This window comes from Pieris brassicae, chromosome 10, assembly GCF_905147105.1.
Source record: "Pieris brassicae chromosome 10, ilPieBrab1.1, whole genome shotgun sequence".
Classification (NCBI taxonomy): domain Eukaryota; kingdom Metazoa; phylum Arthropoda; class Insecta; order Lepidoptera; family Pieridae; genus Pieris; species Pieris brassicae.
This window is the reverse complement of record NC_059674.1, coordinates 8,613,351-8,637,910: the sequence shown is the minus strand read 5'-3', so window position 1 is coordinate 8,637,910 and position 24,560 is coordinate 8,613,351. Positions and strand designations below refer to the sequence as shown.

Below are 24,560 nucleotides of genomic sequence, written 5' to 3'. Positions count from 1 at the left end.
AGATTTTTATCGAAGTGTTGCCAACCTGACTAAGAGAATTGAACTATTACCTATAATAGGTCACGCATGTGGGTAATTGTTGTTAAAATAAATATATATTATGGACTTAAAAGTGGTAATAAAATATATTTAGAATGGATTAGTTTCTATAAATGGGAATCAGACACTAAAGTCAACGGTTTACAATACTCATCGAATTGTAAACCGTTGACTTTTCTAAAGTCGGTTGAAAGACTTTCATAGAAATACTAAACTGTTTGTTCTTGTATTTCAAACGTATCACTTTACCCAAACAAGTTTAGAACAAAGCGTAATGCGATCGTTACAACTGGGCAGTTCTATTCAAAGGATATTATATAAGATTTACCGCCAAGTATGGTGCATGGTTAGTATCGAAATGACTACGTACAGTCAACCTGGTGGAAAGCGGCAGAAGGTGAAGGAAAGAGCTGATGCAGGAGACTATTTTCATGGTAGGTTTAATTTTTCGTAGTATATTTTTACTTTTGCCAAAAAAACTATGAAAAAGAGTGGCGGAGAGTTTATTGCCAGTTCTTCTCTTCCGTTCTACGCCCTTTATTTGAGAACTAGCAGTAAATTAGTATATTTAAAAAATTAGTATATTTTTGACGTTCATAAGTGTACATTGTGTTACCTATATGAATAAATGAGTTTTGACTTTAATACATTACGTAAAGATCCCTCTATCCTTATACAGTTGAAGCCACATTTCATAGTATTTATAAAATATTATATTTTTTTATATTCAATTTACCTACATTTAAGATTGTCTCAAAACATGTGCTCTCATAATAAAAACTATATATTTAAAGGAATAGAAAAAATTGAGTACAACAATGCTGCGTCTGCGACCGACACATTGAATTATCGATACTACAACGCAACGGAGCGCGTGCACGCTAAGACAATGGAGGACTGGCTCAAATACAGCCTATCACTCACTGAATTTAGGAATGCCAGTAAGTTCAAATTCCAGTCCCTGAGGTTACTATTATAGTCTACTCTAGTAGTCACAGTGCAGGATTTAGAGGTCTGGAGGCTTCAGGGTAGCAAAGGAGTTCAGGGTTTTTCAATTTACGTTAATTCCTTACTTAGAAAACAAAATCAATGGCGCTACAACCTTTTTTAGGTCTGGGCCTCAGATTTCTGTATCTGTTTTATGAACATTTTTTTTAATCGAATAGGCAAGTAGGTGATCAGCCTTCTGTGCCTGACATACGCCGTCGACTTTTTGGTTCTAAGGCAATCCGGTTTCCTCACGATGTTTTCCTTCACCGTTCGAGCTTATGTTAAATGCGCACATAGAAAGAAAATCCATTGGTGCACAGCCAGGGATCGATCTACAGCCTACGACCTCAGGCATGAGAATCGCACGCTGAAGCCACTAGGCCAACACTGCTCTAAGACTACTTAGAAAGTTATTTAAAATACATCACCCGGTTTGAAACTCATGACCTGTGATCAAGCATGCTTCCCACTCGACCAAAGTTACTCGAGAATAGAGCACTGTGCACCTTGTTTTATTAGTCAGTCTGTGAATCTATTATGTTTCTAAACGCAGGGCCTACACTAATAGCATAAACCACTAATGTTACTACTTGGGTATATTAAACTGTAGGTGCCGAATACCCGAAAATCAGCAACCACCGACCCTGGGATGACAATTCCCATTCTATTGACAACTACAAGCGATGCATAAGAGCCTTCTTCGATTTTTGTGCGAAACTCGGTATCAAGTACTGGACAGCTTTGGACTCCGATTTGCTACAGATAGCGGACAGTTGGGATGAGAATAAAACCAACTGGGATGATATTGTGGAATATGTTCACGAGTTGAGCCAAAGATACCATGTTAAGTTGCTCTGGTTGGCGCCTGATCTGCAGATGCATTCACGGTAAGATATATAAATATTATATGTTTGTATTATATTTAGAAATTAGTCGTTTACGAAATATTCGGAAAAAAAAATTTAGTAACTTATTTTTTTAATGAAAAAATTGAATTAAATAATTTTCGAGCGTATGTTGTGACTTATAACAGGTACTAAAAGTAAAATTTATTTTTTACAAATTGTCGACATCTAAATTAGTAATTTATAAATAAAACCAATAGAAATGATAGCTTCGATTCCCGGCGAAACCCTTAAAAATAATTAACATAACAAGCAGAAATAATAATGATGGTAACGCTCGGTAAACGTAACATACCGAGCTATGGTTGCTAAAAAATATCTTTTATATGTTTAAATAAATATTGCTAATTATTATGTAATATTTCTACAGCTACACAACGGGAGCAATCACAAACAACGACGCCAATGTATTCGCACAATCGGCGTCACAGATTAAAAAATGCCTCGAAGTAACACATCGTTTAAATGGCGAATGTTTCATGATATGGCCACACCGAGAGGGCTACGACGCAATATTCCAGTCCGATGTTGCCAGAGAATTGAAATTATTTGTGAAATTACTAAAAATAACTGCAGAATATAAGGACCGTTTGAATTCCAAAATACAATTGTTGATAATGCCATATTGTGAGAGAAAATTGAAAGAAATTATTAATTATTACATGTGGGATATAACGAGTTGCTTGTACTTTCTGAAGAACTACGGCCTGGATCGGCAGTACAAGGTTTGTTCTCCGCCGGGACACCACATGTATATGGCCAACGTGTAAGTATAATTTAAACATAAGTTTAATTACATTCTTTTGGTAATAAACCTATCGTCTGTATGGTCAAATTTTTGCTTATATTTTTCTCTAATATTTTCAATCCAAAAAGATTAATTATTTGATAATTTCTTAAATTATGTGTTTATTTAGCATTCCATTATAAATTCTTTCAGTTTACTATTTTAATTAAATATATTTTCAGATACAATATGCTGGGCGGCGTGTCAGGGTCAAATCAGTTCGATATGTCAAATAATAAGAATGTCACGCTGATGATGAAAAGTATCATTGATCAGGTATTTATGGCTGTCTGTTGCTTTTAATTCATATGACGTCATTCTAGAATAATTAAAAAAAAATAACGTAACGTTTTGTTAAAATGGTACTAAATTAAAAACTACAGTAAAAAATAACAAATTGACTTATGACATTTGGGTTTATTATTATTTATTCTTACCTTTATTAAAAGCTATAGCGTATTTATCTTAGGGTAAGATTTAGAAACGTGGTTTAGTAAATCTCACTTCGTTCTGAATCTCTTACTAGTGTCTGAAACCTTTTTTCTTAGGAAGACTTAAGCAAATAATTTCCGTTGCTATTTTATTTCTTTAAAATATTTCTTACGTTCTAGAATTGCATCCCACCGGGCGGTATCAACTTAAAGGTATCGGTACCTCGCGATACAGAATTACGAGACTTGGTTGTTTGTTACGTTAAATACATTGACACCATCGCCAAGGGATTGCGAATTGCAGCCAATATTGTAGCTGAACAGATATTTTCGAAACATGTTCAGGTTAGTAGAAAACGAACTTAACTCTTACCATAGATATGTAATAATCATGTCTTGAGCGCTGTGAAAACATTTAAAAATAAAATGATTTCACAGACCCGTATCAAGATTTATAATTTTTTTTTCTGTGATTGATATTTGTGACAGCGACAAATGTAAACTAATTTGTTAAAACTATTGCCATAATATTTAAAAAAAACTGTTCGCAGCAACGCTACATTACCTACTACAGTGGTTTTGGGTCTCGTGTTATCAGCAGTGACGTGACTATGGAAGAGTGCGAGGAGTATTACAAGTGAGTAACAGCGGTTATAAAACTTCGTGAATATTACGTTCGTTCATGGCGTATTCGATTTGATTTCGGATAAAACAATAATTGTTTCGAGTCACAAATGTCTTTCATTGTTTTTATATTTGTTAAAAAAATCATAGACCATAAATAAAAAGTTTATGAATTTCTCATATTACAAACTTACGAAAACGGTAGACAGGAGTTCCAATGGAAAAAAAGATTTAAGAGTTCCACCTCTTGGATGTAACAAGATAAAAGGCAGAAAAAATTCCAGTATATGGCGTACCTATGTATGTGTGTGTGCATTTAGGATAATCAATGGCAGAGAAAGAAATTTATGAATAGTTACAATCTTGAAGTCATATTTGTAGTGATTTGACGATTCTTTCCAGGAAAAATCAGCTCCACGAAGCTGCGAGCACGAAGCGCGAACATTTTGACTTTGTCTTCCAGAGATACTTGGACACTTGCGATCATATTTGACAACTTTTTGACATCGATTGTTGTAAACTTGAATAATCATCTCACTTCAAAACAAATTTATTCATATAGCCTAGGAAATCAAATCAGTGTTGCCATTCTATGCTCAAGCATTAGACAAATAAAATAAAAACATTTGACGTTTATGATTAAATTAAATATTATAATAAATAATTAAACTTTTACCGAATAAAATATGGTGTATAGTAATTTGACGTTTTGGTTATATATTTTCTGTCGATGAACTTCAGGTTATGAATCCAAAAAATCGTTGCATTTGAGTTTCTTGGCTATGCGAAACAGCAGAAAAAACAAAATGATGTTATATAAAGGAGACAGTTAAGTAAGTTACACAATCGATTGTCAATATTAAATATTATTTTATAAGTATGTTAACCCAAAAATTTAAAAAAAAATCCTCTAAATATACTGTTAAGCCAACACCGGGAAGTGTACGTTTATTTAGTTCTAGTGGTTTTTATATATATTTGGTCTTCTTACACAATATTTAAAGTAAAATAACTCGAACTAAAGCTCTGCACTCTAACATAGGTTATTTAAAATACTTGGCCATTGCAAGAAAAAGCTACAAGGATCTTTTGAAACTAAAAAAATCTTTAAAAAGATAGGTTATCCAGTCTTTTCATTTATTTAGCCAAAGGTCCAATTTCTTATATTACCAACTATTTACGGAAGTTGGCGATCATCTTGACCACTTTTATTGCCGCGCTTCTGAAAAATGACTGGATGCTATGACCAAACCTTTGCCGAAGATTAACCAAGACGTGTGTCTGCGGCCAGGTCTTCTACCTGGAACTGTACCTTCAATGATTAGTTGAAAGATCAAATATTTTTAGGTGGTTCAATTCGCAGGACGTAAAACAATAACTGTATGGAATCCCAGATTAGTACACTAGATCTTTTCAAGATCCTTTTAGTTTTTTAACTTACATCAATACCGTGATCTCAATGTTGCCATAATAAAAAACTAATTATAGGTTTATCGTTTTAATATTTTTTTGTTGCTTTATATTCACAATTATTACATTAGTGTACGTACACCGTTGTTGTGCTTAAACACGACTTAGTTTTACTGTATGAATTATACATTGATTTACAAATTCATTTCGACAGCCATAGACAATGTACTGAGATATGTCAAATATTTTCTAGCGTTTGACAGCTCGTAAATGTTCTATAAAATTAACTATTGTCCAATATTTACGTGATTTAATTTTACAAAGTTTTCTTTTTAATAAAAAAACTCAGAATTTTTTAAAAGTTGGTTAAAATATATAGAAAACGGAACGAATTTTAAAGGCGCTATTTAAATGGATTATGTTTGCTTTTGTATTGCATTAATTTATACCAAATGTATGGAAAGCGCTGCGGCAAAATTAGAACGAAGTTTTCGAATCCTTAGGATATTTCATACTCATACTTTGCGACACTACCAAAAGGCTGTAACTCATTAAATCTCCTAAATATTAATCAGTACATTGTCAATGGCTCTTACAATGAAGACGACGATTTTAATTAAGTTGTTTTAAACAATTACAATACAATAAGTGCGAACAAACTTCCGCATCTGTCAAAAATACCACATGACATCTGACACTTGGTACTTCGACATGATTTGAATTTCGGCCTAAGTTTGGCCTATGAGTGTAGTTTGGACGTTGACAATGAATGTCATGTCATAAAATGAACGAAATTTTCGTTTACACGTTTCAACCTATTTATTTTTACTTCTTTCAAAATTTCGAATAAAATCGTGATTTGATTGCATACATTTATTTAACATGTTTCGCTAAAAGCTTAATATATAAAATATACAAATATGTATAACATCCAGTTTTACACGTGCCTTAGTAATGTCCCAATACCCTAGGGTAAATCTTGTATATCTGTATACAACGAACGTGTTTTTACATAGTCACAAATCAATCTCTTATAAATAACTTACAAACTAAAATCGAACTAAATTACAAAATTGAGATAAAATTAACCAGAATAAGATGGTCTCTGCAACGTAATTGTCAATTTATAAGTGTTTAATTAAAAAATATATATAATTCAATAATGTATATAAATTGATTTGATAAAAATTTGATAAAAATAATAATTTTGGAGATTGTTGGTGAATTTTTTTTTCTGAAGTGAAGTTTTTAAATTTTATATTATATGTGGTTTACAACATCAATGTCTTTTAAACTGTAATACGTTGTAAAAACGTAATGTAAGGAAGGTTCAATATAGACATGCCAGAGACCTCAGCCGGTAATAAATTACAAAAACCTAAAATTCTCTAAAAGCAGACTAACCTACGATAAGTCTTATTACGTAAAGAAGACAACTTAATACTGTAAGAGATAGAGAAGCGATAGAGAACAAAATGGCAGCGTCGTGTCGGAATGAACGTAAACCTGCCTTAGAAAAATAAATGCTAATTATTGTGTTATTTTGTAAAGTTATTTCTGAAATTAAAAGCACCATTTTATAGTCTCCGGTTATCGGGATTTTGCTTCTCATTTCGCCATTAACGTATAGAAAGGGATGGAGACATTCCATCGGCTATTGTAAGCACGAGTTTCAATAGGGGAAGACAGCTCAAACAAAGATATTTTTTATGTATAATTTTAAGTAAGTTTTAAGTTAAATGCACTGATTGCATAGTTTCTATATATTAGAGAAGTATTTCAATGTATAGGAACAAGTTTTTATTAAGACAATTTAAGCACACAATAATCTAACAATGATTTTAAATTTTACCATACATTTTAGTTAAACACATCAAACATTAAGAATTAATTTAACCAATTCTTTGGCTTTAAACTGTTCGCCATAAGTACAATTCACTAAAAATCACGATACACACGGTACGATTGACATTTATGTACGTTTTTGACTAGATTTACACAAATTAAATAAATTAATTAAAACTAGTTTTTATTTATTTAAACCAGCCATAAATGTTTCGGGGCCCTCCCTTGCAGGGCTTAATATTGAAATCAAACTTCAATAATGAAACAGCGCCCTAAAAACCTAATGTTAAGGTACATTTTACAATGTACAATGATATAGTCGTGCTATAAGCGCTCAAACCCCGTTACCTGAGAAGCGTTTAAATATGAAACTGCCAAAGATATTGCCGTCTCGTTCACTCGCAGCGCGCGGATATTTCTATCTCTCTCGCTCCTAGGTCATCAGTCATTCCTCGTCAGAGGGTTCCGTACCGAAGTAGCGGTCCCCAAAGTTTCCGATACCGGGCAACACGTAGAACTTCTCGTTTATCTCCGGATCTAACGCCGAGGTGATTATTTTCACCTGAAATCAAAATACATTTGATACATTAGACTCTGTTGAAATATGGAATTTTATTAAAAAAATCATTAATATTTAACAGATTTTACGAGGAAGAAACTAGATTGCTTAAGAAGTTCCAAGATTCCATTGTGTTCTTGGTTTAATGAGTGAAATACTGCAAGATTGTGTTATCAATAAATGTTGTATGATTAAATCTAAGGTATTTTCTATTTAGTGTTAAATTTCTCCTATTATAGAAAATCTGTACTAATAAAGATAAACAAAGCTTTGTTTGATGAATTAACCAAGTATGGCTAATTCATAGTAGACTAGTAAGTCTCGAGAACTAATTCTTCAAAGTTAAAAAAATCTCAAAATAAAGTTTTTTAATATGTAAGATAAGAAGTTTTCTTCGACGTTATAACAGAGAAAGTGTATGATCATACTGTGGCCCTGTTAAGGGCCGTATTTATCTATTCTAGGGATATTTCATAGTTCTTCAAAAATCTTCATCCGTATCTTACCCATCTGTGTCATCTTCCTAACTGTGACAAGCTAAGTATCAATAACGGGTTGCATTGCGTGCACATACCTACTGTCAGTGACATTTATTGCCCAAGGACTCAGTTTAAAATGGAATTCAATTCAGTCCTGTTTTTTGAGTCTATAATATTAGTTTAGTTACATAAATCTCACCCTGGGAAAGGCGTAAGCGATAGAATGCACCCCGATCTCGGCCATCAGCAGCGAGACCAGACTGATGTGCTCCTCCGGCACGTCGTGGTCCAGAAGCACCCGGACGGCCATCATGGCCGCGGCCCCCGTCGCCACAGTCGCGTCCATCAGCACCACGCGGTAGTCCTTTATGTCTTTTGGGAGACGGAGGTAGTATAGCTGGACAAGGAAAATTTCTTTTGAAATACCGTGCGGGTACGTGCGTCTACCCTCAAAATGTTACGTAATACTATTTCGCAGTTTTAGAACTTTAATATATATTTATACGTATTGAATTGTAAAATAAATATTTTTTTTATAGTACATATTTATTTTACAAAGGCCTAAAAAGTCGCGCTATAATCTTTGCTCTTAACCTTTTGACCCTTATTTTTTTTAAAGACTTTAGTTAGTTAGAAATCATCCTACGTCAGTCCGTATTGACAAACGCGGTCTCCAGCCCAAAAGTCTGAGACACGCGCCTATCCTCGAGGCTAATACAGTTCTTGGTTTTGTAACGTCTTAAGTAAAATTCACCCAAAATATTATTTATTTATTTATTTTAAAAGGCACACTAACGAAACACTTACATACAACAACACGATATATGCATGTGTATCAATAACAAGTGTGCACAATATTTAAAGAGAAACTTTACAATGGCAAAACAGACCAAAAAATACAATTGTGCAATTTAACGTTTTAATATATTTCTACTTTGCAATTGTCACTATTGGTCACGGATCCACAGTGGCTGCAGCATCTTACGTTTGAATACATGGAGACTGTCATTAAATGGATCTGCTTCGCACGTACTCAGAGCGTCGTTCAATGCAGATAGAGATCTGTTTAGAGGAGCATTACAACCGACGTTGGTCCTCACTGCACGGACGTAAAAAACGACTGAAGTGTTTCTTGTGTTTCTCTTTAAGAGGAAGTTCACTTGACTTTTTTTTTATTAGGACCACATAATTAGGACAAACACATGATATAAATTGACATAGACACGAAAAAATATATATATAAAAAGCGGTGCCGTCCCTATTACATGTGGACACGACCAGCGAAATCAAGTAGATACAATATACAGTGTTAATACAAACAACCATAAAAATCTAAATACAAACTATAAAAGAATTAAACTATTTGAACTAAGAAAATAAATTATCGGTACTGTGTCCTAATTCTACTCTTAGCTGAGGCTAGAGAACCATGAAAAATGTCAAAACTCTGTGCAATTTCATTATGGTAGCGACATAACCTATTAATTGGAGAGTTTCTGGCAACGTTTGTTCCACAATGTGGGTTGTGAAAACATCTTCGATTGTACAAACGACTCCCGACCCGAGGAACTTGTATGGATAAACGTTCTAAAATTTCTGGGCAATCCACAAGTCCGTTAATTACCTTAAATAGGTATAGCGAGTCGATGTTTGCCCTACGAACGCTCAGAGATTCCAAGGTATAAAAATTTAACCTATCCTCATATTTACTTAAAATTGCACATTTATTATTATTAAAGGATAAATGGTATAAAAACTTTTTTTGCACCCTCTCCAGCCTCGCTGAATGGGTTAAATACATTGGATACCAGACACACCTGTTGAACTCTAATATGCTTCTAACGAGGCTGGTAAAGATAGTAACAGCGACACTGGGATCGGTAAGACTCCCTGTAATTCTGGAGATAAAACCAGAGAGCTTTGAGGATCGTTTTATAATATTATCTATGTGCTCCCTAAAACTTAGTGAACTATCCATTATGACACCCAAATCTCTTATGCTTTTAACCTCTTGAAGTTTCTGGCCCCTTATGCAGTATGTTAATGGTGAAGATGTCTTTTTCTTCGAAAACTTAATGCAGCAGCACTTTCCTTCATTTAAAATCATTCTATTCAGCCCGCACCATGTGTTGACTCTGTTTAGTTGCTCCTGCAGAAAATCACTGTCGATATCTTGTTGAATACGTTGGTATAATTTTAAATCATCAGCATACATTTTAAAATTGCACTTTAAATTATGTGCTAAGTCATTTACAAAAATTATAAAGAATAAAGGCCTTAAGTGTGATTCCTGTGGTAAACCCATAGGTATAGGCTGACCGCTAGACACGTGCCCTCGGATCTTTACCAGTTGTGTCCTATTTTTTAAGTATGAGTCACACCATCTAAACCATGACCCATGAATGCCCATGGAAAAGATCTTCTGCAGTAGTAAATCGTGGCAGATGAGGTAAAAGCCTTACTGAGGTCGGTGTATATTGCATGGATTTTCTGTCCGTTATCGATTCCCTTCGCTATGTCCTCAGTGAAACCAAGCAAATTCGTAGTGGTCGATTTCTTTGCCATGAAACCATGTTGCTCTGGGTGTTCTGTTTAACTTGCCAAAAATTCTCTGTTGAATAAGAGAATCAAACACTTTTGCTGGTAATATTGAAACTGGTCTATAATTTTGAACAACGTTTCTGTCTCCGCCCTTGTGAATAGGTGTTACCCGAGCAGCTTTCCATACGGTAGGAAACACTCCTTGACGCAAAGACTCGTTATAAATCATGCATAGGGGAATCGATATATTTTCGGCACATTTCTTTAACATAACATTTGTTTACGTCTAACTTCTTAATGGCGGCGCGAACTTCAGATACTTCCAGGATCACATTATGCAACGAGGAATAACACCCAGGGACTAGACCTTCAGTTATAGGAAAATCCATATCTGAAGATGTTGTTGTTAATGAGGGTTGTAGCTGGTATACTGATTGAAAGTATTCTGAGAATAAATCACATATTTCTTGGCCACCATTTGCCTGTTTAGATCCAAAGAGGATCTTAAAATTTAAAATGACTTTATCATACTAAAACATACCTCCGGCTCGTCAGTCTGCTGGTTCGTCTGTATGAGTATCTTCCCGATCCGAATGTCCTTGCACACGTCGCACACGGCCTGCTCCATCGTCTCTCCGGCCCGAAGGATCGAAACGCCGCAGATCTTTTCCACGTCGCATTTGCGACCTGCATGACACAATTATTTATACATAATGCGAAATTAACAAAAGGATTAATTTGAATAAGAGATATATATTACAGGATCTCGCATAAGATTAAATGATGGAAACGCACTCGCGCGCCCTCTGGCATTAAGAGAGTCCATGGATAGCGGTATCACTTAACATCAGGTGAACGTGCTGCCCGTTTGCCTCCAGTTCTATTCAAAAACCCCACAAGAGTCGGGTAGATTAAGAAACATAAAGAGAAAAAACAACGTCCAAATGTTTTTAAAATATATATTATTGTTATAATTAAGACAATTACCAGTGTAAGTGAATCCTTGGGGCGTGTCCACTTGATGTTCGGAGTACGGCAAGAGGGACAACGCGAACTCTATGACCAATCTCATCAAACGCTTCGAGTAGAATATGAACTCATCCCTCGGGGTGTCCTTGTTACGTATGAACGTATGGAGTCCTTGCACCTAGAATACGTTATATATGTGTCAGGGAACGGTTGGGTTAACAGAAAATGTTATGATCGACTATATTACTTTTAAAAATCATCAAAATATTACAATTAAACAATTGAATCTTAAAATTAAAAAAATAATATAATAATTCGATTTGTTTATTCGTTATTATTTAATTAATTCATAGTTTGGAATCACTACTTAACGACTAAAGGTACGAATAATGTTACGATCAATCAGAGCAGTGCAAAAGTGGGGTCGAGGCGCCATCTTAGCTTTTGACAGTACGTTCAGGGAACACAAGACAGTACTGATGGAGTCAGTAGAGCATTGTGATGAGAGGTTGGACCAAGTTGGATCTAGTAGATCATGATTAAAAGTGATATAGGTGCCCTGAACCCGCTGCTCGTCATAATTTAAGATATAGTGTTAGAAAGTATAATTTTTTCAATTAAATTAAATATTGTTCTGTATTATTCTTGTATTTTGTGCTCGCACTTTACATGACGCCCCCTAAACCTGCTATTGAAGATTTCAATATCGATGAAGTGAGAAATATTCTCCGACACACACATATATATATATATATATGTAGTAGATTTTCTACCTGTGGAGTATCCTTGAGTACGTAGAGCGAGTCCGGTACGGGCTGACCCACGTGCGCGATCGCTAACTTTTCACGAACTTTGAAGCCGCGCTGAAATATATTAAAATAATTTATTTAATATAATGAATAATTAAGATATACGTTTGAGTTCTAAATAAACTTGTAAAAGTGTACAAACAGTTGTGAAAATGAATGATAAAAGCAAATACCAACTGCACGGCAATAGATAGAAAGAGATTCCGTCCTAGGATCTGAAGTCGCTACAGATAGAAAGACTTCTGTTATGTTGACAACACTGTTACGTCATTATAGTTCGACTGTAATATTCTTAATACTTAGATAAAGAGTTACAGTATTTTACATGTCATCAAACACTATCAAAATGATCACGTGACCAAATATCGGCTAATTTCCTTCACATAGACAGTCGTTTGTGTTTGTTAGTGGGTCACACCTGTCATAAAGTGATTTTGTTTCAAGCCTCAGGCATCTTATTTCAAAAAAATATAATTTGACGTGGCCATATCTCTTTTCTGCTTAAATAATGCAATAAATTGACTTACAGGGGAGTTCTACTTAAATGTATAGTACGCTATAATTCGAATACTATTAGTGGAGTAGTAAAATCCATAAGTTTATGGTGATAAAATTATCTAGTATAAACTGAACTCCTGTGTGTCAAAATATGTAATTGACTTTTTTTTATTGGATACGGGCCAAATGAGCCTACGGGAGGCCCAAAAAAGGGCAATGAGCTTTGAGGAGTATACTCATTATTTTAACAATTGGTCGTATCTCCCAGGGAAGAGTCGATTCCACAGTTCGCAAATAAAGACAAAGTCATGCTTAACGCTAAGTTTGAACTCTAGAATGAACTCACCAACTGCAACTGTTTGTGGACGTGTTGAACAATGAGAGAAATTGCGACTTTGTTCTCTCCACCCCTCGGGACAATAATATCAGCGTGGGCCATACAGGGTGCTATGTAGTTCTGGTAGGCTGGCTTCACGTGCGTCATGTACTGTTTGAGAACACCCTCTAGGTCACGACCGCGTTGGACTATATCCCTGAAATAGTTTTTAAATAGAATTTTAAGAACTACCCACATTTTTTACCGCATCCTGATAATAAAAAACTTTGGAACTAGATTTTTTTAAATTTTGTAACAAACGAGTAGTGACGTCATGAGTCACTGAGTCAGCTGAAGTCATACTAATATCAAGATTTGTATTTTTGTATCATCGTAACGAAACTCCTCTAAGAAAACGTATTCCCTCAAAGGCAGGCGACGCCCCTAAAATAGCTGTTCAAGGGCTGCGATGACTACCTATTTTCCGCGTCCCGTATTTTAAACTCTTAAACCATAATGCTAAATTATATCTGAATAAGGGCTGTTATTCCATAATTATTAAAACAATTAGAAGCCGGGGACCAGCCTAGAAGTACTGATAGATTATCGTCTGAAAATAACCGAGCTCTTCACGCGTTTACCGCCGACCATGGACATCAAAGAGAATTGCAAGTGTCAAGTGTGTTTTCAGCCATTAAATTTTATAAATGTATAATACTAAACCGACCTTCTCAAACGCCTCGCGAGTCGGATATCGGCATCCGTATCTACGAACACCCTCATGTCCAGTTTGCTCAACACCTGTGCGTTGTAGAACGCGAGAATTCCTTCGAATATTATCACGTTCGCGCCGTACATCGTTTTCTGAAATTGTTCTAACATTATACCTTAAAAAATTATAACAATTTAATATTTCATATAAATCAAAGTATTTTAAAAAGTTATGACGTAACATCAAGAAATTTTTGAATAAAGTATCAGTGTAATATATGTTTTATCTCGTTCTGTCATTTTGTATTTACGCTGTGATAAAAAGAGATGAGAATGATGACTATCATCTAACTGCGCTTACAAATCACTGCAATGACGCCATACCCTAAAACGTGCTATTTTCAACTAAGCATCTATATATACTACAAACTACCTACAAATTCTCGATCTTACTCTCTGGGGCAATCGAGCTAGTCAATGGTTAGACTGGTCGTACCACGTACCACCAGTAATGAAGACTATATAATATTATAAGGACGAAAGACTTGTAACAAATAAACTACTTTCCAACGATACATTATCCCTAGTAACATATTCTTTTTAATCCTAGAGTTACTAGAACTAAAAGTCTTCTATACGTATCAACGGCTCGCCTATCTGCTACTTTCAATGGTCCAGTGAATTGGCTATCTAGTTCTTACCATTCAATTACTAACATCGATGAAAATATTGATGTGTTTTACAACAGTCTGCCAAGTTACCGTAACCTTGTTTATCATACTTTTAATTAGGTTTAATTTTTCATTTAGTTTAGGTTATTATTGTTATTTATTATTAATTTTTAATTTTTTTATTGTGTTTGTTTATTTTAATTTTCTCCTTTGATTTGTTACTTATGTTCGAATATAATTGATGTGTATGTGTGTTGTATGTGGATCTAGGACTTATACTTACAGTACGGTGCTCCCTCGAATGTGTAACGTAGTTGTAAATGGGAACTTCCACCTTCTTTCCTTCTTTTAAACGCTGGAGGACACTTTCGAGCAGCTCCATGTCAAAAGCATCCGGGTGATCGAAGTTGTATTCATTACGCATCGCCGCGTGATGCTGCTTCTCATTTAGCACCTAAAATACTTAGTTATTTTATTTAAAATAAGGAATTATATCATCATAGATTACTAGTCTTCGTTTAGTAAATTTAGCGGAAATAGTAATTCACCGTAGACTATTAAAATTATAAACAACAAAAAATTAAAATAGAAACTTCTTGGGTCCAAAATTCGCGGTGATCTTTGTTATATAGAAATTAATAATTGCATAAATTTTTTGAGTATTATTTATTAGCTTTGATGTCGAAATTCGATATAATATATATATATACCTTTAATGCTTCACGAATAATGATAAAATAATTCGCTCTTAGCGTCTGAATTTTAACCGACACACACCTTATAAAACGAGTCCATACTGACAATTGTAACCCAGGGTATGTTGAGAGATTCAATTATTTTGGCGGCCACTGTGGTTTTGCCAGAAGCGCTGGCACCACATATTCCTGTAAAGAAGCATCTTCGTAAAGACCTAGGGAAACAAATGTGAAGACCCTCTAAGCATGGTACACATTTTTAATAGGTAATTTGTATACCTTAAAACAATTGAATAAATAAAAAAATCTATTAATTGCTATAATATTGTTACGAGCTAGGGTATCGGATTCAAACTAAATTTCAAACTAAAGGTGACTAGTCGCGTTTCGGCTCGCTTATATATCCCTGGGAATAATTCTAAACAATATTCGAGAACTTTCTAGGCGGGCTTGCTAGTGAGTAGCGATTGTACAATTCTAGAACGTCCGCACTCTTTGTCTCTTTCGCACGTTGCTCCGTCCTTGTCGTACGGCGTTCTAGAGTGCTCAGTCTAGTTTCGAGAAAGTTCTGATCTTCTCTCTCTCTCGTATCATTTCGTCCTTGTCTCACACCTAGTAAGTTCGGTCTAGAATATTCCTTCATGAAAGGGGTATACCTAGGCCTGAAAACGCCTGAAAACGGGTCTCCTGAAAACTGCACCAATCGACTACACATGTTCTGAAACTGACTGAAAAAAGGTTTCAGCTTCCTGAAAACTAGGGTAACATTATGGAAATTACAATTTTCTAATATGTGATTGACCCTCTCCTGAAACGGTCAGAAATCATATTACAGCCTGCTGAAAAGTTCTCTAACTAGTGGAAAAATCTAGAAACATGCAGTCGACCCGTCTTCGTAACACTACCCCCTCCTTAGACATGCTCGTCCCGAGCATCATTACTTCCTTTATAGGAGGCCATTATCTTTTCCCATCGAGGTCGAGTGTGCGGATCCTTAACAGCTGCACAAGCTCTACATTTCTTGATCCAGTCTTCTACATCTTCACGATAATGTATCCAATAAAACATTTCCTTAATCTTCATAAGAGTCCGTTTTAGTCCTAAATGTCCACTAGACAAGTCACTATGACATTTCTAATATGTCGCGAACCTTCAATCTTGGTACAACTAACTGCAAATGTTCGCCTTGAGCATTTTTCCATTTACGACATAACACCCCATTATGGAGAACTAAACTATCCCATTCAGCCCAGTAACTCTTAGTAGTGGTACTTGTTGATACAACTTTACTCCATTGTGGCATGACAGCTGAAGATTTCATCCAATCCAGAATTGGTTTAATGTCAGAATCTTGTTGTTGCTGTTCCTGAATTAATTTCCCACACCAATCTGTACTTATGGTGTCTATCCGTAGTATCCTCACGTGGTCATTTACCATTCCATCCTGTTCGTTAACTTTTTCGCACGGTCTTTGAGACACATCATCTGAACTCCTTCTTAGCTCTCTTTCATGGGTAGATAACATGTCAGAAAATTTCTTTAACTGTCCCTCTGCCTTTGATAGAAGTATTGACAGGGCTTCCGTATAGTTATCCGGAACTGTTAGAACTGTGTTCCACTCTTGTTGATTACTGACTTGTCTGTCCACATTGATTACTCTACAGACGTCATAACCACTATTTGCAAAGTTGCCTTTTAAGGCGACTTCCTGTTCTCCACACTTAAACATTTCTTTTTCCAAATCTATCTTACACTTATAAATACTTCATGAAGTCTAATCCGATTATGCAGTCATCTACTGTCGGCAAGAACAACCTTGTGTCTGTATAAACTTCCACCAATCTTGAAGGTTGCGATACCTTCTCCCCGATCGGTTATGCGCTGACCTGTTGCCATAACAAGCTGTACAAATCCTCTAGAAGGGCTTTTATAAAATGTCTTCAAAAGCTGGTATCTGATCACTGTTCGTGAAGCTCCAGTATCGAGTGTTAGGTTACAGTTAGTTCCATTGACTTCTCCGTCGATGACTAAGGTATTCCCACGTCTAACCTTCACATCACCTCGGAAGTCTTTCTTAGGGAACGAAAACCTCATATGCCCTACTTCCCCACAGTTGTAACAGGTTGACCCACGTTGACCATTAGCTTTTTCCGTGATAGCCCTAACGCGGTAAGGTTGAGGATCTTTCCGAATCGCCTCCACCTCCAACGCATGGGCTAGAGCATCCTTCAGGTTCTTGGGGTGACCAAGATTTACACTTATCCTGACTTCACGATCTTTTATTCCATCAATGAAGGTTTGTAGGCCCCATTCTTGTAAGCTCTCATTTGGTTGCTGCACTCTCTCCCGTAATTGAGCCCTGTAGACTGGCTCCAAATGTGAGTCCCCATAACGTGACTCAAGGGCATCCAGCAGTCGCGTTAGTGTCACATCACCTTTCATGGCTTCTAAAACGGTCAAGGCTTCGCCTCGCAGTCCCAACATAAGAGCAGCTACAGGCTGATAATTTTTCCAACCGTTCATCTTGCCCAGAGCATCAAACTGTACCTTATAGGCCCCCCAAGAAGAAGAACCATTAAAGGTAGGTGTTTCCAGCGTTCCAGATGATTCCTCAAAGCCTGACATCTTAAGGCACTGAATGTCCTTTTCTAACTCAAGCAAGCGTTTCTCCTGTTTAGATAACCTACTGTCCAGGTTTTCAAACTTATCTTTTAACGAATCAGTTTTCATTGTCTGCATCTCCGAAGCTGCTGCAGACTCTGCCACAAACTCCTCCAAGGGAGTAATTGACATTTTTCTATCCCACTTCTGACACCAAAATGTTACGAGCTAGAGGATCGGATAGAATATGCCGTAGATTTATTTCTTGAAAAATCAATGAGGAATTTATGAGCACAAATTAATTGCAGAGATGCACTAATTACACACACAAAAACAATCACTAATTACTTCACTTATGCACACATCACTTGTAATCACTTTGTTCGCACTTTGTGATTGACCCTCTCCTGAAACGGTCAGAAATCATATTACAGCCTGCTGAAAAGTTCTCTAACTAGTGCAAAAATCTAGAAACATGCAATCGACCCGTCTTCGTAACAATATGTAACTAGATATTCAATTAGTTCAGTGGATCCGACATTCCTGTAAACAAATTCACAAACTTTATCTTTATATTAGAACAAAAACTTTTCTGTTCTATTTAGATTTGGTCAAGTTTCATTAGTACTTTTATAGAAATAGGATAAGACAAAAATTATAAAGATATCTGAGTAAATCTTACCAATTAAAAAAGGTTCCACCTCCTGTCCTCCAGTGCAGTTGTACCAGGGCGGTCTTCCCGCCGTATATATCGTTCTTCTGTCTGCATGCAGTATACTCTCTGCCGTGGTCTTTTTATTTGGTTGAGACATTGATGTGGTTCGAACTCGTCTGCCGCGGGGAGACTTTAGGATATTTGAGCCTAAAGCAAATTTAAGTGATTTGTACTAATTCTTTGGAAAACAGCTTTACAGAATAATATATGAATCACTAACGCTTCAAAAGAGGGTATATTATTTTTATTCTTTATATACGAAGAAGAAGAATTCGGAATGATTTTTTTTAGAAATAGTCCAATAATGAAAGGTAAATAATCTAAGTACTAGGAACTCAGAAATTATCAAGAGCGGAAATAATAACATGTGTCAGATGAGAATAAATAAAGACCATTCTTATTTATGTCCACTGAACCTGGCCTGCGATAACCAACCGGAGGCGGTTGTGAAACTACCGAACTGATTTTGTGGTTAAGGAGTACAGAAATATTCATTATTACAATGGTTTTGGATCTGATACCATTTTTAATAAAATCAATGGCGCTACAACCTTTTTAGTCTGGGCACGATCATTTGTTAATCGAATAGGCAAGTAGGTGATCAGCCTTCAGTGCCTGATGCACGCCGTCGACCGAGTCTAAGACAAGCCAGCTCACGATGTTTTCTTTTACCGTTTGAGCTTAAGTTAAATGCGCACATAGAAAGAAAGTCCATTGGTGCACAGCCGGGGATCGAACCTTCGACCTTAGAGAGTCGCACGCTGAAGCCACTAGGCCAACACTGCTCTACCATTTTTAATAATAATTTTTATTTTCGAGCCATAAACTCATATTTGTTAGTTTATTTGGGTTATTATATCTTTAATATTTATAAAAATAAATATCTACACTAATAATTTTCTGTTAAGGTAGCGGGTAAGCTTTGGCAAATGCCAAAAGGTGGAGCTGTTTAAGTATTCGGAGATTGTTTGCATTATGTGAGTCTCGCATTCACGACAAAAACGATGCAATCCTAAACTTATTATACCAATAACGTCATGAACACCGAATAAATGAAACATGAATATCCAGGTAGACAGGTTCGATGCTCCACAATACATTGGTTCATGGGATACGGTATGTATCATTCATAATGTATACGTGAACCTAAAACTTCATGTTTAAAACAATCAACAATGAATTGTTGTATATTCTTATAAATTTGACAAGTTTTCCAATTTGCAAATGTATACTAATAATAACATTAAATGTCCTGACCTATTAGTTAACATCTAACCAAAACCGCTAATCGTGGTTATAAAACAAAAGTATCTTAGTATCTAATCACACTTTTTGTGTCTTCTCAGTTTCGTCTTAATTAGGTAACCAATGTTTAAGTTGATGTGGAGCCTATACTGAATTCAATTCTGTATTATAAACTATCCAAGGTTAAACACTAACAAATATTTCCTAAAATTCTGTAATTATTGAGGATTTCAGTGTCATTGCAAAACTAATGCAGAAACCACAAATTTGATAAAACAAGACGCAAAGCACGACACATACAACATGATTAAATATTTCATGTTTGAAATCAGAATCAAGCAAGTTTCCTATTACGTCACTCGCTCGTTATATGAAAAACATTTCATAAATAACAATTTAAACCGGCAATTTATAAAAAGTACATATATTATTTCAACATAATTAAAACAGGTTATTGGTGGTTCAATTAATATGACACAATTAATATTCAAGTGACGAACACGAGCTAATTCTTAAGCATTTTATATGAAACCAACACAATGCCATATAAATTCAACTTTATATTGCAACACAATCTTGTTAATACTCAAGTATAAAACCTTCGTAATTACCTCTTATTGAGATGTTATTGTGTAAAGTTGAATGCCATTCTAGGTCAGCATAAAAATAACATTTTATGACATCAGCAGTGTCTTTCACAGATTCAGTTGTTAAGATGTGCTTGTATACACACATTTTAATGTCTTATTTTACAGATAAAAAAGCAGAAAGGCATTGCAAGTGTCTATAGGTCAATACAGTCAAGTAATTAGAAGTTAAAAATTTGCTGTAATATAAAAGTTGGTGTACCATATAAGTGACAGGCAAATAGAGCAGTTACATCACTGTTAAAGGTGTTTAAAATTACCTGTGGAAGGAGGTCTATATGACCTTACATTGGGGACAGTAGTGGGTGAAGCCGGAGCCCGACTGTAATCCTCATCATCAATAAACACTTGCTCACTTATCTCCAATGCCAATTCAGAGTCACTGCAATTTATGTTTTCATTACATTATAATGTATTTTTAATGTAGAAGGATGCTCCAGTTTTTATTCATTGATGTTTGTTGATCTGTATAATATATAACTTTTATTTTATGATTTTGTCCAAATACTTATAAGATGAACTGTTATACTTAAAAACCAAGGCTTTTACAATGCCTCTTTAATTTAAATGACAAAATTATCATAAAATAACAAGTATACATTTCATTGACGTTTAATTGTATTGAATAAAAAATTAAAAGTGCAAAAGTCATTCAACCTTGACCAATATCATTGAGTTAAAACACGAAAATAAGGTCAAGTTCACTTGATATATTATAATTGACTTTTATTTATTATTTGAGAGATGTTTGTTTTTGTTTTCCTATTATCCCCTAATTGGGCCATCTAACAACACCAAAATAAGCAATTTTCAATCAATAAATCTTGAAATTTTCAAGTAAAATTGTATTCAGCCCACCATGTAAAACAATTATTATTTCACTGAGAATAGAACCCTGAGCATCTGGGTTATGTGGCAACCACAAAAACACCAAGAAATTAATATAGGTGATACAATTATTATAAAATACTTTATACAGTCAGTTAAGTATATTGAGTAACATTTAATATATTTATATAGACAATTTATACAACATGTTACATAATCATGGGAAATTTTCAAGGGTTTCATAAAAATGTTTAGTTTTTAAATAAAATTAAAATAGAAGACTTTATAGTAAGATTTTCACAAAGGTTTTATCAGACCAAGTATTAGTTGAATAAAAAATATACTTTTTAATTAGGATATGTAATGTGTTTGTCCCCATAAAATTATATTAAATTCAAACATTTAAAAGATAAGAAATAGTTCCCACGGTTCCTCACTAATTGCAATACTTTTAATTAATTTGTAAGAGGAACAGTTCAGACATACAAAATAAAAATAGTATAAAATTATACTGAAAATTGCTTTTAGGATTTAATTATCAGCCAATGTTATTTATCAAAATATAATCTTTATTATAGATTAGCATCTTATCAAATAGTAAAATATTGCTGTTTCTATTTTTATCTATGACTAATGTTTTTTATAACATACAAATTGTTTAAAAGACTAAAATAATGAAAACATAATATTATTCTAAATATTCATTTGATAATCTTTACAACTTGGTAGTTGATATAAAACGCAATTGATCTTACACATTATTGTTAATCAGTGTAGTTTTCTCCATGTTTACTGCTAAATGCAATCAAGATAATTTTGTTTACGATATCTACCGCACACGTGTCTGAATCACGGCTTGATTACACAGCATGAAAATTTGCTATTACGATCTAAAAATAAGTCACAATGTGTACCCAAGAGGTTAGAAACCACGTCTCTCGGACAACGATCTTTCCAAAACTGAACACAGCTTGTTATGACCACGACACTACTGAACTAACGGCATACCGAGCTTTTTTCCCATGGCCAAAATCAAACTGAATGGCTGAAATACAGCCTTTTATATAGCAAATTGTTGACACGACACAGCTGTACAAACAAACATAAATTAAGGTTAATACACAAGATTTACCTATCTGAGCTTGCTGAGCTCGGTGTTTCAAACTTGTTCACTTTCCCAGCCATTACTGGTCGTCAATTATCGTGAAATTCGAAAAATTCTTCAAAATTACAATAGCTATCAATTCGGTATATGCAAAATGCAAATTCAATGTTTTTATATTGACATTTGGCAAATAAATGACAATTGTCATTGTGATGGATATTAAGAATCATAAAAATGTCAGCAGTCAAAGTCATGCGGTTTGTAGTTCAGAAATCGACATTCTGTACAAATCTAAAATACAATTTAATTATGTACCAAGACGTATTAATATTGTAATTAAATATTTATCCCTAAGAATTTAAAGATTTAACTTTTATATGAGTTTCTACACGAACTCAATTAAGTGCACCATTTCGTTCTACGCAATAATTCGTTTTGTATTAATTCGCCAAGCACTCTATTTATTTACATATGTTTACATAGTATACACTTTATCTTCTGATCATCTGTGTAAGTATTATAAAAAAATAATATTGAAATTAAAATATTTCATTGAAGAATATTAGACCAATTATATTTAGACGGATTTAACGACGATTTAAATCATTAAATGATTACTTTGATTAATTTATCTTGTTGTTCTCCATTACTGCTGGTTGGTTGTTATGCAATAACTCTTTTGCAGCCGCAATATCCGTCGACTTCCTAGCGTTACAAAGCCATGATTTTTTCCTTCTACCAACAAGCCGTTTGCCCTGGATTTTCACCATTATTGTAAATTAAATGACGTGGTAGCGGTCATGGCGTAATACGTCGCCCAGATACGCCGCCTTTTATCCACCTAAAACTATCAGCTACATACAAGTGACTAATGTTAATATCTAAACTGAAGTACCGTTTTTAATTAAGGAAAAACGCTTTAAGTTTTCTATAACTAATAAAGGTCTGTTATAAAGGTTGTCTCAGCGCCGATTTTAAACTTCAAATATTTAAAAACAAACAAATTGTATTTGTAAATATTAAAGTCCAACTTGTGTTTGATAATCTTTCTAAAGCAACGAGAGAGTTCTGAGCAATTAGTCTGAAAAAACTTACTTGATTTGCATAATATTGACTAAGTTCGTGTGACTTGCAAGTTTTTGAAAAATTAATATCTAAAGCGATTTAAAAGTTAACTTGAAATTGAATTTTTAACTTCTTAAGTGGATTATATACAGCTTTCATTTTAATGCTTTTATCAAAACGAGTTAGTATTAACGTGCTTATTTAATATATGGATATGAAATCAATATTTTGAGCCTATTGACTTCTTTTGGGTTTCAATTTGTTAAAATCGAGGGTGGGTTCCACTTTCAAGATTACTATATTTGATAAGTATACAGAAGGCTTTTATGTATGTAGAATAAAAATGTGTATCGATTAACTAGAGGTACAAAGTCTACCATATAGGTGCAGAAACAATATAAAGTCATCAGATTCTGTTATATTACAGAAAATTTATATAAACATATGTCACCATTGTCTTTCAATTATTCATTCTGTGTAACATCAATTAATATTCGAATCCAATAAACTATAATTTGTTGGTCTAAATATAAAAATAGCAGAAACTTTTTTTTACAGCACACAAGCACACTTTTTTAAAAATACATTTATGGGTAGCAAACAAAAACCGACAAATTATTTCTCGACATCCAAAAGCAAGACTGATTACAGCCTAAGCCAAGTTATTCCTGTAAAATAAAAGAACAAACTGTCGAAATTAAACTAGGAATATATTTAATACAGGTCGATTGTTCTACAATATTTAATTTTTACTTCTTTTATAAATCGAGCGGCAAACGGACAGGAGGTTCATCTGATGTTAAGTGATTTTCCCTGTCCGTGGGACAATAATAATTGTTACACACAGTGAGAGAAATGTTGTGAACGTGTCTTACATATTATAACAAACTAATTTATTTAAATTAAAATTAATTTTATTAATCGCCAAGTTTTTTTACCCAACTTTTGTAAGGAGCTGCAAATATTACACCATGTTCCACGTGACATCTTAAGTAATAAATAAATTAAAAACAAAGACTTGTATCAGATTGTCAAAGATCCTCTATCAGCAGGAGACATTGGAGCACCCACTTAC

The 24,560-nt window shown here is 34.4% G+C and overlaps 2 protein-coding genes across 4 annotated transcripts; one reads left to right on the top strand and one right to left on the bottom strand.

Annotated features, from left to right (window-relative positions):
* The first annotated feature begins 96 nt into the window (after positions 1–96).
* On the top strand, positions 97–6,054 carry LOC123715830 (xylose isomerase-like). Its single transcript, XM_045671155.1, has 8 exons — positions 97–473; positions 834–980; positions 1,640–1,916; positions 2,305–2,700; positions 2,904–2,997; positions 3,333–3,497; positions 3,704–3,789; positions 4,179–6,054. The coding sequence occupies exons 1-8, from the start codon at positions 314–316 to the stop codon at positions 4,267–4,269; spliced, it is 1,416 nt and encodes a 471-aa protein (XP_045527111.1). The 5' UTR covers positions 97–313; the 3' UTR covers positions 4,270–6,054.
* On the bottom strand, positions 5,259–22,586 carry LOC123715828 (uridine-cytidine kinase-like 1). Of its 3 annotated transcripts, none has more exons than XM_045671150.1 (12): positions 22,448–22,586; positions 20,748–20,869; positions 18,563–18,742; positions 15,362–15,468; positions 14,868–15,038; positions 13,930–14,066; positions 13,233–13,419; positions 12,353–12,442; positions 11,598–11,757; positions 11,152–11,297; positions 8,269–8,466; positions 5,259–7,593 (listed from the first exon to the last, which is right to left on the bottom strand). In XM_045671150.1, the coding sequence occupies exons 1-12, from the start codon at positions 22,498–22,500 to the stop codon at positions 7,477–7,479; spliced, it is 1,668 nt and encodes a 555-aa protein (XP_045527106.1). In that variant the 5' UTR covers positions 22,501–22,586; the 3' UTR covers positions 5,259–7,476. The 3 variants fall into 3 exon arrangements, with proteins under 3 accessions (XP_045527106.1, XP_045527109.1, XP_045527107.1); XM_045671153.1 differs by lacking the exon at positions 22,448–22,586 and adding an exon at positions 22,230–22,342; XM_045671151.1 differs by lacking the exon at positions 22,448–22,586 and adding an exon at positions 22,071–22,195.
* Positions 22,587–24,560: the final 1,974 nt, after the last annotated feature.

Coding starts and splice junctions, on each gene's coding strand:
- LOC123715830 (XM_045671155.1), top strand. CDS start 314: ATGCGATCGTTACAACTGGGCAGTTCTATTCAAAGGATATTATATAAG. Junction 2,701..2,903: donor CACATGTATATGGCCAACGT/GTAAGTATAATT, acceptor ATATATTTTCAG/ATACAATATGCTGGGCGGCG. Junction 3,498..3,703: donor TATTTTCGAAACATGTTCAG/GTTAGTAGAAAA, acceptor AACTGTTCGCAG/CAACGCTACATTACCTACTA.
- LOC123715828 (XM_045671150.1), bottom strand. CDS start 22,500: ATGGCTGGGAAAGTGAACAAGTTTGAAACACCGAGCTCAGCAAGCTCA. Junction 12,443..13,232: donor TCCACAAACAGTTGCAGTTG/GTGAGTTCATTC, acceptor AATATATTTCAG/CGCGGCTTCAAAGTTCGTGA. Junction 11,298..11,597: donor CCAAGGATTCACTTACACTG/GTAATTGTCTTA, acceptor TGTGTCATGCAG/GTCGCAAATGCGACGTGGAA.